The 17,773-nt window shown below is 41.9% G+C and overlaps 1 protein-coding gene across 8 annotated transcripts in view; it reads left to right on the forward strand.

The window, feature by feature from the left end:
* ctnnd2b (catenin (cadherin-associated protein), delta 2b) overlaps positions 1-17,773 on the forward strand; it is a 175,235-nt gene that overhangs the window by 153,059 nt on the left and 4,403 nt on the right. For 5 of the 8 annotated variants that reach the window (XM_008433036.2, XM_008433035.2, XM_017310040.1 and 2 more), the window contains 7 exons: positions 729-911; positions 6,926-7,099; positions 8,232-8,382; positions 11,669-11,930; positions 13,466-13,559; positions 13,681-13,807; positions 16,943-17,071. In XM_008433036.2, the coding sequence (XP_008431258.1) occupies positions 729-911; positions 6,926-7,099; positions 8,232-8,382; positions 11,669-11,930; positions 13,466-13,559; positions 13,681-13,807; positions 16,943-17,071 (1,120 nt within the window). The remainder of the gene's footprint in view (positions 1-728; positions 912-6,925; positions 7,100-8,231; positions 8,383-11,668; positions 11,931-13,465; positions 13,560-13,680; positions 13,808-16,942; positions 17,072-17,773) is intronic. The other 3 variants (XM_008433037.2, XM_008433041.2, XM_017310043.1) reach the window with 1 other exon arrangement.

Raw genomic sequence — 17,773 nt, forward strand, 5'->3', positions numbered from 1 at the left:
TTTTAGCAGATTTCTTAAAACTTTCACAATATTATTACAGTAAAAAATAAAAAAATCTAACTCCTCTTTCTTCTTCCTGTGGTCCTACAGCCATGTGCTCGATCAGAAACAGCCAATCAGAGCCAGGGGGAGGGTCTTCATGCTGTCAATCATCTCGTGTCTTCCATTGTGAGGAACTAGCGTTAGCATAGCAGAAAGCAAGGGGGAGGGTGTGAGTAGCGCGTACATGAAGGTGACTGATGGCATCAAGACCCTCCTCCTGGTTCTGATGAGTTTGTCGTGTTTTCCATCGCTGTTCTTGTTTTTGAACCGCTGCGTGATGCGTTTTTTTTTTTTTTTTTTTTTTTTTTTTTCCCTTGATATTTGTCAAGTCTGTAATTTTTGTAAAACACATTGTAAAACACATTAGACATGAGAAGTCTTTGCTTAGAAATGAAACTTCTTTCTGTTATGTTACATTACTCAACCCGAACTCTTACACAGAAACATTGTTGGTTGCTTGATGCCTCCCTGCGTGTTCCCTGAGTCACCTCTTCTCTGGATGATTTTTATTAAATTTTTTTTAAATCCTCCAAAAGATCAAAGTCTGTGACTGCTGACTGCTCTGCCACTCTCAACACTAGGATTAGTGTGTGTGTGTGTGTGTGTGATCTCTGCGGCGCGTCTCACCGTGCGCCTCCTACATCTCCTCCTCACTTTCCCCTCCCGTCCAACCTGTCCTCCTGCAGACTGTGGAGAACTGCGTGTGCATCCTGAGGAACCTGTCCTACCGTCTGGCCGCGGAGACGTCGCACAGCCAGCAGGGCGGCTCCGAGGAGCTGGACGGCCTGCTGTGTGACACCGGCGGCAAGGACGCGGAGAGTTCTGGGTGCTGGGGGAAGAAGAAGAAGAAAAAGAAGGGCCACGACCAGGTGAGGAGATACGCAGGACGCGCGTTGAGCTGCGCACATGTTTTTATTTATTCATGACCGTCCTCCAAGTTCCTCTAGACATATTCAAGTGTTTGATTTGATTTTTTTGTACTATTTATTGCAAAACCAAGGGTTTCTCACTGAACATGATATGTTTTCTCTCCAAAGCTTAAGGGGGAGAAAAAGCAAGTAGCAAGTACATATCGGCTTGCTTTGGGCACCAGGCCTCCAACTCGAGAGATTAGTTCATTTATTTATAAAGACCTCAAACAAATGACTCCAGCAGAAAAAAGAATTGGATATTTGAAGCGTCATCCATAACTGGTACAAACAATGCAAGTCAGAGGTTTACACACAACCCTTTTTGCTCTATAAGCGCACAGGTCATTGCTTCTCTTTCAAGGTACAACATCAGAGACTGACATTGGGATAAAGAAGGAACCACACCACTTGGACAGTGGTTGACTAAAACACCTGCATAACACTGCTCACTCTTCCTATCAGAATTGGCAAACGTCATTTAAAATAGTTTGTAACCTGACACAGAGACGACTTCGACTCCTTGTGTGGTTCAGCTGTTTGCCATTCCGGAAACTTCATGTCACGACCGATTTCCTTTCCATCTGTTGGTTGTAGTTTGGAACAGGGCGTTAGGTTTCTACTGGTCCTGAGCAGACCGAAGGCATAGAAAGCCAAAATGTGTTTGGCTGAAATTTCTAGCAACCAACGTCGAAAAGCTAAATGCTTTTTTTTTTTTTAGTAGACACTGAAGACGGACATTCTTGGACGAGTCAGACTGAGACTTTCCGGACCGACTGCCGAGCATGGCGGCGGTAGAGCCATTGGCGGATCATTGCACAAAGCGGATGATGTAACGACAACATAAAGTTCATCGTCTTGAAACAACGTTTTATACGATTGGTTTTTATCGGAACAGGAAAGTGTGATGGTCGATCAGAAAGCAGAACAATGGCATAAAACTAAACTTAACAATGAACTTCTAATACAGGAAAGAGCAACGAAACGACATCTGTAAAGATCTGACTTAGGCAAGCAATAAAAACAAAATGGTTGCTTAGGAACGGATAAAGGAAGCTAACATTAACCGGAATGGATTAGCCAGTTGAAAATGCATGAGGAAACCAAGCTAGTTAAGTTAGCTGCATCACTACTCATAACAAGAGAGATTAAATATGCAACGACTTCACTTATGACTACAAAGAGCAATGAAGGGACATGAATCTGTTTTGGCTGCATGTCTGTATTTGAATCTCTATTGTTATAACTTATATGCTCTCAATCCTTTTGTTTATAACAATAAAGTTGGTCTAAAAAATAAAAGCTCAAATTAACATGACATTCATACCCATAGTGAGTGTTTGTAAACGTCTGACTGGCACTGGAAGAAGCATGCAGATGGACTATTTACTTACTGGGTTACACTTTTATAATCGTACATAAAAAAAAAGAAAGAAAAAAAAAACCATTTGTGTGTTTAATGCAAAAAAAGTCATTTTGTAAGCAGAGTTAAAAGGGTCAGAACAGAGGCACCTTTCAGCTACGTTTAAAAAAACAAATAAATAGTGTGATTAAATAATGATATAGCAGAAACAATCAGTGAGCTTTCAGTGAGCTCAGGATTACTCTCTAAATGACACGAGTGTGTCTGATCTGCTAACAACCCGAGGGCAGCCTCTTATTTCCACGGTGATCTGACACAAACGTCAGGCCGTAAGCGTGAAGGCGACCAGGTTTCACGCTTTCAACCTCCGACTGCAGCACCAGACTACAAGGCAAGGTCGTCCAGCCACGCAGGACCCCAAGCCTCCTTCGCCCCCATCGTCCCAGTCGCCTGCTAGAAAAGAAGCGTATGATTCATTTCATTTGTGGAAGTCGTGGTTACACGGCGCGCTGCGACACAGGCTGAGTCAAAACTGGGAAGTGGAAGAACAACAAGCTAGACTTGGTTGATTTCAGAATCAACCAAATCTTATAAGTTTTCTTCTCATTTATTGCTAAATTCAGTCGATTCCAGACTGACGATAGCATCTACTCATTTGACCTCTGATTGGCCCACGGACTTAGCAGATAACAAAAAAAGAAAACCATCTTGAAAACCAACATGAAGCTTTTATGCAAACAAGAGATTTCACTTGAACACAAACTGTATCTGTATCGACTAACACCAGTTTGTTCTTCCTTTATTGAAGTTGCTCAGTGGGTAGATTATCCAGAAATTTTACTCCAGTAAGAGCAGCGATGCATCACAAATATTACTTAAGTAAAAGTGAAAAGTTAACTGTAGTAAAACTATTACCTACTATTGGTAACACAAGCTTATAATGACATATTTCACTTTATAAAATAAACTCAAGATAAGAAAAAGATACCAAAAGAGTGGATCCACGTATCTTTACCCTTCATTAAATAAAATCCAAACTGTCTAAAGAGCAATTTAGCAACTTTCAGTGTGTTTTAGCCGCCATGTTGAACCAGAACTCTGGTTCATAGCTCAAAGGTTTTAGGTACAAATGTACTTAAAAAAAAGTCATAAATCACAGCAAGAATGATAAAAATGTGTAGCTGGAATTTCAACCATTCAATTCTAATAGTCTATTTAAAAAATGAAGCCATCTTAGAGCAGCTTACAGAAAGACAACAGCTGTCTGGGTAAGATACGGACTGCAGCAACGCTTTACTTTAAATATTCACCAGCACGGCCCCCAACAGCTGAATTTATTGATGAGTGTACATGTTAAAAATAAAAAAACAGAAACTGACACACATTCTCCATTTTGGGGAACTGTTTCATTGTCCTCTGATGGCTGCAGTGCCTTCTGGGCTCGTTTCTGACACGTCTCACCATCTCCGGCCTCGCCGCCACCGCGCCGTTATCCGCCTCGCTTCCTCTTCTGCTCCCCATTAACATCAAACATCACTGAATTTTAACTGTAACGCACGATAACTGTTTAATGACACATTAAATGTTCTTTTCGCTCTTGAAGCCCATCAAGTTTTTATGACGATGCTTGTTGCAAACTGGGACTCATCACAGCTTTTTTTATTTTATTTTCCTCTCTAAATATCGGAGTTCTTCTGTGATGACTCAGCAGTATTTGTTTAGTTCATCAGAGATTTTTTTTTTTTGTTTTGTTTGGTTGGTTTTGGTATAATTAATAGATTTTTTACTTAATTCTGTTATTTTGATATTGTGTTGTTTGAGCCTCTATTCTTTTACATTTGACTCATTTAGTGTATTCAGCATTATTTGGTGCCAGAGCTATGAAGTGTTACAGTAAAATTATATTGTTATTCCACAGCAGAATCAGGATGTAATAAATATAGAGGTCATTTAAAACAATATTCACTCCTACTGAATTGTTTTTCAGATTTTTCTCACCATACGATCTCAAACTTTAATGTTTTATCAAATGTTGTATGTTAGACCAACATCAAATTGGATAAACGGGTTCTGGTGATTATAGATCTAAGGATCTAGAATAGATCTTTCCTGCTAACAGGTGTTACCGTCTACAGCAACTCTGTGCAGAGTTTGATTTACAAAAACATTTAATTCCCCCTTTGGAATCAGTAAAGTATTTTGAATTTGAAAACAACTAGTCTTCCTGGATCTTATGTAGAGATGTTTGAACATGAACGTGAAAACGTTTTGAGAGCCACGCCTCGCTTCCTTTCCACTCCACAGTCACACACTACACTTGTCACAAAACGCAGAGTCGCGTCCACACAGCATGACGTGAGTGTGGACCTTTTTTTTTTTTTTTTTTTTTACTTTTTCAAGGCTCTGCATCGTCTAAAGTGTTTTGGTTTAGTCTGCTCGGTGCCTGCGCTCTGATTTCTGTGAGGCTGATTCTGCCTCTCTCTCTCTCTCTCTCTCTCTCTCTCTCTCTCTCTCTAACTCTATCTTTTTTCCCTCTCTCTCTGGATTCCTCGAGTGTTATCCTCCACGCAGCTGAGAGGCAGAAGCAGGAGATCGACGAGCTCCGCCCTCTTGTCATGCAAATGAGCAATCAGTATCATTCTGATTGAGTGGAGGAAGTTTTTTTTTTTTTTTTTTTAACCACTTCCCACACGCCGTTTCCGGTGTGTGAATTGCTCATCCTCCCTGCATGACTTTCCCCCCCTCTCCCCCACCATCCCCGCTGCCAATCATTTCTGAATCTGGCTGAGATTTATGAAACCGGTTTTGGGACTCGGGTTTCATTACCTCTGGTTTGCCGGATTTTCTCCATGCAAAACGTCTTTTTCTGCTGGTGGGGGAGGACGGCGGGTCCTAATGATCATGTTGAAGTAGGGACAGATCATAACCTCTTCAACATAAAAAAAAAATTCATCGCTCTCTCTCCCTTCTCTCTGTGCGTCGTTGCCACTCTAGTGCAGCTGCGGGCGATTACCATGAAGCAGCGATTAGGGAGTGTGTGTGCCGGAGAGGACAAAACTCCAACAACTGCGGGGCAATTAGAGGAGAGGAAGGGAAAGGAAGTGGAGGAGGAGGAGACAGGAGACGATAAAGAGGGTGCAGTGGCGAAATCAGATTAAAGGCGCGAGGAGCGGCTAAAGATGGACAGCAGCGCTTGGCGGGGTTACAGATGCAGCGAAGGATGCTATCGCACGTTGGTCATATGAAAATATGATGGGCTGATGTTGTGTTGTATCAGCGGACAGAGAGACGGAGACGTCTGCAGGAGCACAGCCAAGAAGATTATGACACGATATTCACTAGAGGGTGGCAGGACAACATGCTAAACTTAAACAATATCCTCAGGTAAATCTGCAAAAAGATATCGCAAGATAAAATTTGCAAGATTATTCGAGCATTAGAGAGGGGGTGACATCATCAGTGTTGTTTCCAGATTAGTGCAAGATCAACACAAATGAGTACAAATTAGTAAAATGGGAGAAAAATCTGAATTTTGTCTGACTTTAACAAATAACTACTTGGCCTGTTGCATTGACCCATAAATCAATTAATTAAAACAAGTTGAATAATTTCCATTGGCATCATTTTTCTCTGTTTTTTTCCACCAAAAGCTGGATGACAAAAGTATTCAGTCTGGTGCAAAATTGAAGGACCATTTTGTTTGCAGACTTTTCTAATGCATTTTATTTGCCGTTTCCGTCGTTTTGGTCGTTTTGCTCCGGTGTCAAATGTTCGTTGGAATTTGAACGAACATTTAACATTTGTTGTCATTTATTTTGTTTGTTTTCATCTCGACAGGTGCCACATTAATAAAGTTTGACTCACTAATCAGCTACGTAAGAAAAGGTTTTTGAGGGTGCTGAGGATTTGAGGCCAGGTTGGACGTTTCCCTGAACACACTTCAGATCAAAACATAATAATTTGTTAGAATGGTCCAGTCAAAGTTCATGTATAAATCCGCTAGAGTGTCTGTGACAGTAATGTGGACACTAACTCTCCAATTTTTTCTTTTATAAAAAGAAAAAGAACGCTGAGGTGTGCGGAGAGATGCACCGCAGTTTGACAGCAGCTTTTCTTGCATCTAAAGTTTGTTTTAGATTTATTGATTCAGGGTGACTGGATGGAAATCCATGCCACACTTTTCAGATTCATATTTATTGCATTTGAAACGTTTCTCCCTCACACTGCACAATGGAGAACCGTGCAACTTACAGCCAGACAGATACAACAGCTTTATCACTCCATCATTAAAAACACGGCAGGTTGCGGCTTCTTTTGCCCTCATGCCCTCATTACTCGGTTTAGCGTATGAACAGTCTTGGGAAATCCATGTTTTTCCAGCCTCGCGCCAACATTTTCTGAGGTACGTCATGGACGCTTCATCTGCGCTCGAAAGTTCATCCGATTCAAGCAGCAGATGAGCATCGCCTCGTTTATTGGCGCCTTATGAAACAAGAAATCCTCTCCTTCTCGTTTGCTGCTTTTGCCCGCGGGGAGCGCCGCCGGGCCCCTCAAATACGCGAGGACTCACGACTGCTCCTCCGTTCTGAGCCGCTGCCTTGTCGTTCCGCAGTGGGACGGCGTTGGGCCCTTCCCGGACTTGGCTGAGCCTCCGAAAGGCATCCAGATGTTGTGGCACCCCACCATCGTCAAGCCCTACCTCACTCTGCTGTCCGAGTGCTCCAACCCGGACACCCTGGAGGGAGCAGCTGGGGCTCTGCAGAACCTGGCCGCCGGCAGCTGGAAGGTGAGAACTGTCATTGTCGTACCGAGAGGAGAGGAGAAGAGAAGAGAAGAGAAGAGAGGAGAGGAGAGGAGAGGAGAGGAGAGGAGAGGAGAGGAGAGGAGAGGAGCTCGCAGTTCTAGTAGAGAGGAAAAAGTCCAAGTTATTTTCAAATAAAAGAAACCTCGACGGTTTTCATCAAAGCTAACTGGAAAAAAAGTGATGATAATGCAATATTCTTTTGTTAATTGTAAGCATACGATTACAAGTGTCAAACTGAAGGCCCGTGGGCCAAATCCGGCCCGCCATAGCTTTTTATGTGGCCCTCTAGATTCTAGTGTTGACTCAATAATCACACAACTGATGTTAGCATCCACACTTTAATGGTTAACAGTTAACAACATGCACTCCCGCGCTCCTCTCACCACCGAATGAAAAACTACGGTTGTAGCCCCGGCTCCCATTATCGTACATCCAACACATGCACAGTGAGCTACTTACAACTTAACATCTAAACTAAATAATAAATGTGCTTGTATACTTTGTTTTCAATCCAATGAATGCATTTTTATGCGTTTAGTGCCAAATTATACCAATCAATTCCTCCATTTTCTTGAAAAATATCATGGAAATTCAACAAATCCCCGCACTTTTTTGCGCTAATACGTGTTTTCTGTCAAAAACATTTACTTGTAGTCAACAGCTGCCTCTGCCTTAATTGATGTCAGATTATAGTCCATTCAGAAAGTAATAAAAAGCTGCATTTATCGTCATAAATAAGTGCAAAAATTGCAAATATTTCCAAGTTAGTATCGCAAACAACTTTGATTTTTATTGCAAAAAATCACAAGATGAATCACGAAATCCCAGAGGGACTGAAAAGATGTTCAATAATATTATTTAATTTTAAGAATTCATTGATACTTTATCAGATTTATGATACATTCTGGCCCAACCGGCCCTTTAAGAGCATTCGTGATCTTGATTTGGCCCAAAACGAAAATGAGTTTGACGTCCCCATCACAGGGGATACCTGTCAATGTCAACAACGGTCTATGCGGCTAACACTGGTTCTATAATAACTGGCACCAAATGAAAGTGTTGCAAATGTTTGATTCTGTCTCTGTCCAYGTCTTTTCATCGCCCCGTTGTCCAGTGGTCCGTCTACATCCGAGCCGCGGTGCGCAAAGAGAAGGGCCTGCCCATCCTAGTGGAGTTACTGAGGATAGACAACGACCGGGTGGTCTGCGCCGTGGCCACGGCCCTGAGGAACATGGCTCTGGACATTCGGAACAAGGAGCTCATCGGTAAGCCGTCCGCACACAGCGGATGTAGGAGGTTCGGCCGAGCTGAAGGTGTACGGCGGACCTCCTGTCATTTGCGGTTCAAGGTTTGCAGATTCACCCATTCGTGGATTTTTTTTTCTGGGATGCAGAAATGACTCATGGACAATCTGCCTATTCTTTTTTTGTAGAGCATGTCGAAAATATTTGAAAGAAAACAGCCTGGGGAGCTGAAATAGCTAATAGCTACCTGTTTGATATGCTGTCGTCTGACTTCTGCACAGCAGAAACTCCAGGAATGCCATTTATTTTCTTTGGTGTTGATTGGCTGTAGATATTCGAAGACGGGTTTCCACTGTGCATGTCGATGCACAACTGTGATCCCCAAGTACCAGGGGTCAACCGTAGGTCAAGAATCTGAAGAAAAGAATGTCTTAAGACGTGATGTACAGCTGGTGTCAGGGTGGGATTTTGATCAGGTGAAGGAAGTTTAGCCAATTATTACAACATATGGTGGTAATATCTCTATAAAAAATGTTGGGAAAAAAACCCTCCAGAAATATATATATATATATATATATATATACATATACATGCCCAAAAAAGGACATTGTTGTAGCCTAAAATATGACCTTTTGTTTGACCTTTCTGTGTGTAGGTCAACTTGAGCCGCTCTCATTTACTTCAAAAGCAAATCTCAAACATCAGCTGTCATTTTATTGCTACAAACGAAGCCTGATTTTGCCATAATTGAAACAGATTGTGGCAAAGCGAATTTGCGCTTCAGCAGGTATCTTAGCAGATGTATTTGCAAATGTAACTCGTGAAAAGGATGAATTCTTTGAATTTAAAATCAATTTGCAAAATGAAAACAAAGTATTTGAAATGCATTTTGGAATATTAATCTCTCTGTTTGCTCCTTTCTGCACAACACACAGCACAGCCAAACACCTGATACAATTTTTTTTTCTTTCTCTCTTGCTAGAGACTGACTGATGTCTTTAATAAACTCTGCTTTTCTGTTGGTCCCCATGGCAACAGCCACATGCCTCTCTCTATTTGCTCCATTCGATGCTTTTGGCTTTGAGCTAAACCGTGTGATGTCTCGGTCGGTGAATGCGGCCATCCGCGTCCTCAGCAGGATGTAGGCCGCGATGTCAAATTTTCCTTTGTGCTGACCCCGGTGCACACGGGCCTGTTTTCAGGGAACATATTGTCCTCCCCTTGGTTGGAACACAACGAAATTGCTTGAGCTGCACAGCATATTGTGTGGTCAGGTCCGCGGCGCTCTCAGCTGCAAATATCAATACTGTCAGCAGCGGCGGCTCTGCTTGCGAACCAACTGTTGTTTTATTACTCCGGCAATACAAACGTGACGAAGGGCTTCGCTGTTTGGAGCGCGCACGAAAGCGGAGATGGGAGCGAGCCGTACGATGGGAAGTCGCACGCGGTCCAGAAGTGAGCTGTCAGGAAGCCGTGACAGGACCGCCGGCCCTCAATGCCGGCACAGGGAGATGATGACCCGGTCAGGACGAGAGCCACGGGGCGGAGAGAACACGATGCCCTGACAGAATCACATGGGTGTCATGGGAAATGTAGTCTGTCTGTGTCAGGGAACGTGGCTGACGAGCATAAACGCCGACAGAGGACATTTATTTTTCTTGCGATTAAGTTTTTTTTCTAGTTTTTCTTTTACTATAATGCCAAAATGATTTGTTTGTCTGCCTGTAGGTAAATGTGAATATATGAACTCAAGGAGCAAACCACTGATGCTTCAGCTCTTATGCTTCAACCACAGTTTTTGGTGTGTTTGCGGTCGTTTCTGACCGTTCTTTCAAAATTGCATTTGTGAGGTTAGATGCTGATGTTGGATGAGACGCTTTGGATCGCAGTCTCGGTTCCAATTCATCCAGGAAGGGTTCTGTCAGGACTTCCTCCACACTAATCTAGGTAATCCACGTATTTGTGGCCCTTGCCTGGTTCACTGCTGTGCAGTGACGCTGGAACAGGAGGGGACCGTCCCCAAACCGTTCCCTCAAAGTTCAGAGCATTAAGTCGTCCAAAATGTTCTTGTATCCTGAAGCAGAGCCTAACTCCTAATCATCAACCCCACACATTTTTTTCTTCAAATGTTTGTAGAACATCTGCATTTGTGTTGGATTTGATAAACCTGGGAAGTGTTTGCAACACCTTAGTTCAAATTATTTGAAAGGGATACTTTAGATGGCAACATTAAGGTCTTGGCTATGTTGATGTATGTATATTTGCATGTTCAACCAAGATGAGTTAGCATTAGTTAATTATAGCTATTTCTAGACGGAGAGAAGAAATACAGTACCACAAAACACAAAGGGAAGTCTAAGCTACTTATAATATCCCCTCATGTGAAGGTGACTGATTTAAGCTCGACACCTTGGGTTTATTTTGAAGTGCGAAAGGAAGACGTTCTCGTGTTGCCTCTTCATGTGGACAGAGCTAGCTTACAATGGCTTCTTTTCCAGATGGCTGACAGAGCTAAAGAAGTTTCCATACCTTCTAAATAATTTATCCAGCCGCAATTTAGGCGGCCAGTACAGAATCGAGAAGCACTGACAGAGTGAATCCAAATGATTCGTGAGCACTGGGAAGATATGGCAACAAGCTAACAATTAGCTGCTAATGACGCTAAAGTTTGAGCTGTTTGCGGGCTTCGTATCGGTACTTAAATGTATGTTTGTTTTTCTCTTTATGAATATCGACTGCGTTTAATCATCTCTACCATCATTAAAAAAAAGCATAAAAACCACAATAACACGATTCGTCTCCTACCGGAACATTCTATGTTGATTATGGATTTTTTTTTTTTTCATTTCTACTTTATGTGAATTCTTAGTTATTATTGAGATGTTGAAAATTAAGACATACATATTGATCATATTGGTACAGCAGACCTACCTTCCTACAAGTTTACTCCCTACTTATTTTTTTTATGTTTTTTTCTGGGGGTTTTTTAAAGTGCAGCAAAGGGGTTTTCCAGAAGCTTTTCGAGGGCCTGTAGCCTCTGGTGGAGTTGATTTAAGTCAAACTTCAAAGCTTCACCTCAAACTTGTATAACCTTTAGATAGAACATTTCCAGAGAGAGTTTTGAGGGAAAAAAAATAAAAAAGAGTTACTTTAAAAAGATGTTTCCTGCAGCTCCGCCTGAAGATACTCTCACGAATTACAGTATTTATTTCATATCTTGTTTCTCATTCCTTTAAAAGCTCATCTGCAGCCTCCCGCTAAACTGTTTTTTTTTTTTGCCCCCACTCTGTCCATCACCTTTCACCAGGCAAATACGCCATGAGGGACTTGGTGCATCGCTTACCCGGAGGCAGCAACAACAACAACACCACCAGCAGCGGCGGAGGAGGAGGAGGAGGCAGCATCAACAGCAGCATCCTGGCGGGGAAGACCATGTCGGACGACACCATCACCGCGATCTGCTGCGCGCTGCACGAGGTCATCACCAAGAACATGGAGAACACCAAAGCCCTGAGGGACGCCGGCGGCATCGAGAAGCTCATTGGCATTGCGCGCAGCAAGGGAGACAAGTAAGCCGAACGGGGAGGCGTCGTCGGGTGAACGAAGCGGGATTAGGAGTCTCATAACAGTTGCAAAGTCTGACGTGTATTTAAAGAGAATAAAACCGGTTTTAATTTCAAAAGAACTAAAATGTCAAACTAATAAAAAGTCATATTGGCTCCATTTTTCCTTTTTTTTTTTTTTACCTTTCGATTGAATCACTTACGATTGTCCCCAGACAAACTCCTAAAAAGACAATTTATCCACTCCACTCGGCTTACAAACGGCTCGTCTGTAAACTGAAATGTACTGTGTCTGTCGGCTGTTTCTCTTTATGTCGTTGTTAATCACATTTGGGGGGAATTCATTCGACGTAAGAGGAGGCTGAAGGTCACCTGTGTGAACACAAAGCTGAATTAAAGCCGTTTATGGTCTAACTGATTAAATTAACAACAGAACAATAATTATCATTAAAATGATTTGAACTTTGAGGATTAGAAAGTAGCTTAATTACCCTAAATTCCCTTAATTTCACGAAGGTTATTTTTTATAAACTTATAAACACAGCAGGAGCTAAGAATCCGTAAAGCCAAAGTATTCTTTGGCTTTACAAATGCAAAAGTATTCACACCTGTTGAAGATGTTCAGACTGCGGTTTGACATCACACTGACATGCATCCAGGTGTTTGGATCTAAGCCGTTTACTGTGAGCAGTTTTCCTGTTTCCCACAGCCTGATGCTGCCTCCGCCGTGTTTCATCACACGTAACACTTTGCATGTTGGCCAAAAAGTTAAAATTCTTTTGTTGTTGTTGTTCAGTGAGCAAACCAACTTCCATATGCTTCCTTTGCCATCTGCGTGGTAAAAGGTCTTCTTACCGTTTTCTAAATTAGATAAATTTATGGTTGTGCTTAGAACTTGAAGAATGAGTAAAACTATTCTCCCAAGGCACTGAAGAGGAAGAATATGTTCAGTAAAGCCTAGAACAATTATCATTTTATCCATAAGGACAAGTAAAATAAGAACATATGAAGATGCCAAACTGTAAAACACCAACTTTAGTTCATTTCTACAAACACTTTACTTTGTTTTATAACTAAAATCATTGCTTTAGAGATGCTCTCGGAACATAAAGGTGATTTCTACCGGGTTTTGTTTTGATTTTTCCTCTCTCTGATAAACGGTTTGCCCTCATGTAAACCCAAAACGCCGACTGAAATGTCTCGGAGAAATGAAGTTTAATTTCGCAGACTGTGATAAGGCCACACGAGCCAATTAAACTCTGAGCCATTAGTCAGCTGAGTGGAAACCTGGAAGAAAAGCAGATTGAAATGTTGGCCAATTAATCAATCACAAACAGCAATCACGCTGTCAGCGCGGCGGTTCAGTTTGAGGACACAACAGAGACGGAAAGCACGTCTTTTGTTTTGAAGGTGCCAAGACTTTACAATGTGTAGAATTTCTTTTTCTTATTTTTTGTTTGTTTGGCTGATATTTCTGAATCTTTTTCGTCAATAACGAAAACACAGTCGAGCTTTACGCTGTGTCCTTTTGCTCTCTGCTGAATTCCCAGACATAGTCCCAAAGTGGTGAAAGCGGCATCGCAAGTCCTCAACAGCATGTGGCAGTACAGAGACCTCCGGAGTCTGTACAAGAAGGTACGGCCATTTTGTTTTGCTTTTATTGTTTGCGATAAATAATGACAGACTGAGACTGAGAAAATAAAACTGCAAACCTCCTTCCAGTCCCATCTTTTCTTTTCTTTTCCTTTCTTTACAGGACGGCTACTCGCAGTACCACTTTGTGGGCTCCTCCTCCACGATAGAGCGGGACAGACAGCGGCCATATTCCTCCTCTCGCACGCCGTCCATCTCTCCGGTGCGGACGTCCCCGAACAACCGGTCAGGTGGGTGTCTCCACGCCTCCCTTTCTCTTGCGTTCCTCCCTCTCGAAGCCCCTCATCCTTCTTCCCGCCGGTCAAAGAAGCGCCGCTCCGTCACAGCCCGAGTCTTCTCCAACCTTCACAGAGCGGCGGCTGTCGAGTAAAAATCCGTGCTTCACGTCCATTAAGATCGCGCCCCGTCCTCGCGTTGTCAGAGGAAGGCTTTGAATAACATGAGCCACTGAAGTCTCACAGAACTTGGGCTGATGATGATGATGATGATGATGGTGGTGATGATGATGATGATGATGGTGGTGATGATGATGATGATGATGGTGGTGATGATGATGATGATGGTGGTGGTGATGATGATGATGATGATGGTGGTGATGATGATGATGATGGTGGTGGTGATGATGATGATGATGGTGGTGGTGGTGGTGGTGATGGTGATAGCTTCTGACAATGTTCATCATCGTCTCTGATCTTTTCAGGCTGCTCTCAGGCTGCCACAGTGATGACTGCCGTGAAACCAAAGAGACAAACTTCAAGTTTGAAGTGTTTCTGTTGCGCGCTGGAAACGATGCTTGCAGACACAATCCGTACCGCTGAGTTTAGACGTTTTGTTTTGCTACAGCCACAAATCTCAAATTATTTTTATTGGATTTGAGGGGGAAATTATGTGAAGGGTTTTTTACTTGTTGCGTTTGATTTTGTACGAGATTTAAAATCTACAAAGCTCCTGGTAACATTTAAAAGTTCAGTCTTGGACTCGTCTGAGCGGCGCACCTCTTTAGACCTGCTTTCCAACAGCAGATTTCTCTGTGTAGTTGGGGGGTTTTTTCTGGAAGTTATTATAAACCATGTATGATTTTGGTTTTTAACTTTTAACCATGCTTTTCTGCCTTGATGGAACAAACACTTAGAGGAATCGTGGGGATTAGTTAAAGCAGCCAGAAAGAAACAATTACTACACTGCTGCAGCAATAATATATAAATATCATAGAATTTTTATGGATCCATATGTCGTGAAGACATTTTTTTTTTAAATGTGAAGGATTAAATTCTTCTTTAATCTCAAGCACTGACCTAAATTTAAAGCGACAGGTAAAACAGTCGCTTGTTTTCAAATATCTTTTCTGTTGTTTCACCAGATGTCCACGATGTTGGACGAATTAAACCACATGTGGAACAAACCGGTCGTCAAAATAATGTTTTTAGTTATGAAAGTGAAAATCAAAGATATCATTTTTGACACGTAGAGATGAGAAACGGCATGTCGCTGTGTATGAAGTATGAATGATTTCCTGCTACTAAGATATTCCTGTCATCAAGGAAATCTAACTTTAAATGTACTTTTTGTTTTGATCTGAAAATGAATTCAAGTTGATTCTCTCCTGATGGGAAGGAAAAACTGAGGCTGAATTCAAATCCACGTCACAGTTTCCAGGTTTTTCTGTGCAAAAAGATAACCGCACGTCACAATGATGCAGCGTTTTGTCGTAAAATCTCAATAATAACAGACGAGGTTTGTGGTTGGGATGCCACCAAACGATGGAGTTGTACGAAGGCACCGGGTGTAACATCGCTGACGTCACACACGTGTGAAAAGTGAAATCGGTCACCTGTAGAGCAAAGCAGCTGTCATTAGTCGATCTAAATGTAGAAACGTTGTGCATTAATCTGAGCCTGTCGAGCAACAAAGTGACACCACGAGTGAGACTTTGTGATCTGGAAGCTAATTTGATCTTTTGTCTTGTTTCTCGGTTTACAAGCTGCAGCAGATGGTCCGTAGAGCTCACAGAAAGCTACGAGTGTCTCTGTGTCGGCAGCTTTAGGAATGAGAGAGCGCTCCGACTGCACAGACCGACAGTCGAACTGCGTCTGAGGATATGGATCAATGTTAACCGTATTAATGCATGCTGAAGGCATAAAGTGACATGAAGTGAAGCTGCTTTTATGTGCTAACCGCCGACAGCGGAGCGTACATTAGACCAAACCATGTGTGGCTCTGAACTGATGGATGCTTTTCTACGTGTCATATAGTGGAACAATAAAGTTTGGAAAAGATGGAAGAGACGACTCAGTGTTTGCACGGCTGGCATCCAAAAAGTAGTGACAACAAACTGACATACAGGCTACGAGGAATGTGTTGCGTTTGCACCACTGGTATAGATTTAGAGGGTGGGGGAAAAAAATCATCTTTTATTACATTAACATAATGTCACACTGAATAAAGTTTAATTTAAAGTTTAAATGTTTAATTCAACTTTTCATTTATATTTATAATTAACTTCTGTCTCTGCAAGAAATAAACAGCATTTTTTTGTCTAGTTTCTAGTGTAAATATCTTATAAAACTTGAAATAAGACAAGATACAGGAGTTTGTTTCAAGTCAATAATTCCTTAGTATTAATGAAAACGTTCTAGTTCCACTGGCAGATTATTTCACTTAATACATGGGAACGTGTCTTGTTATAAGTGGGGGCAAAAAATAAACGCCATTAGAACTAGCAATTTTTCATCCATATTAAGGAATTACTGACAAGTTCGGTCTGTGATGCTCTGGGTCTGTTTTTCTTCCAAAGGAACTTGGAAACCCTCTTGGATTTTATGACCGAAAAAAAGTTTGTAAAAGGTTCCTCACTGGGTGTTTCAGAATAGACAGAGATACAAAACGTAAAGGTTAATTCCAGATTGAAATGGTTCAGCAGACACAAAATCCATGACCGTCTTAAATCCAAATTTTACAGTGTCAGTGTCTGGTGAACAAAAGAGAAGAACATTTACAGCTCTGGATGATCTGCTCAGACTGATCAGAATATTCTTCATTTATGAATATGAGAACTTGCTGGCTTTATGAAGCATTTTACTTCATGGATATTCGCCCAGATTTATCGGGGACTGCCGACAAATCCGCTTGCGTTGGTCGTAAAGCGCCAGATCTCCGTTGTTAGTTTAGATTGAAACCAAGTTAAATCCAAGTGGCCAAGCTTGCAAAGAAAGGAAGAGTCGTGAGAGGGCTCCAGAATGTTTCATCCATACTTGTTGCTTCCTTTGTCCTCTCCTCCTCATGTATATTGAAATAAAACGGTAAATATATCCTCTGTGTGCATGTCTTGATTTTTTTTTTTTGTTTGTTTTGTTTTTTGTGCACAGCGAGTGCTCCCGCATCCCCCAGAGAAATGATGGCATTGAAGGAGAGGAAGGCAGACTACGAGTCTACCGGCAATGCCAGTTTCCATGGCAACAAGGGCGAGCACATGTCCCGGAAGGACGCCATGACGGGTAGGGATCTCATCTTGCATGTCTGTCACAATGTCGCCGTTTTCCCCGTGGGGTTAAAGGCTTTACGAAGAAAGTCGGCCTACATGTGTCTGTCGGTTTGCCTGCATGCAGCAAAGCTTTAGCATTTTTTGGGTGATTTGGTTTTGAAACCAACGGGTTGGAGAATCAGATCTGAATGCATATCTGTGCTCTGACTGAAGCTGCAGGCGAAGGAGAGCGAGCTGAGCCAAGCGTTCTGCAAAGACATCTTTACTTTACATCTACACAGTAAAACCATTTGGACTTCAAACTTAAACTTACCTTTTTTTTTGAGAGAGGCAACATGATAATATCGAGTAATTTATCGGTCATTTAGATCCATCCATCTATTTGTCAATCTCTCTTCCATTCGTTACCTGATTGATTCTTGCTAGGCCTGTCATCACAACACACCTAGCTGGACGATAAATTGTCCCAGAAATTATCGCGATAAACGATAATATTGTTGTCTTGAGACCATTTTCAAGTAATGTAATGGTAACAGCGTAATAATGCAAGAACGCTTTTTCAAAGATCAGTAAACTTTACATTTTGATGAGCATTTAACGGTAGAACTGGAAGACATTTTAAATAACCAAAATAATAATAAAGAAAACAGAAACAAGTGAAACGAATGATGAAGTCTGTAGAGAAAATTATCCTTCAAGCAAAGGGCTAGGTGAG

This window comes from Poecilia reticulata, linkage group LG17 (genome assembly GCF_000633615.1).
Source record: "Poecilia reticulata strain Guanapo linkage group LG17, Guppy_female_1.0+MT, whole genome shotgun sequence".
Taxonomy (NCBI): domain Eukaryota; kingdom Metazoa; phylum Chordata; class Actinopteri; order Cyprinodontiformes; family Poeciliidae; genus Poecilia; species Poecilia reticulata.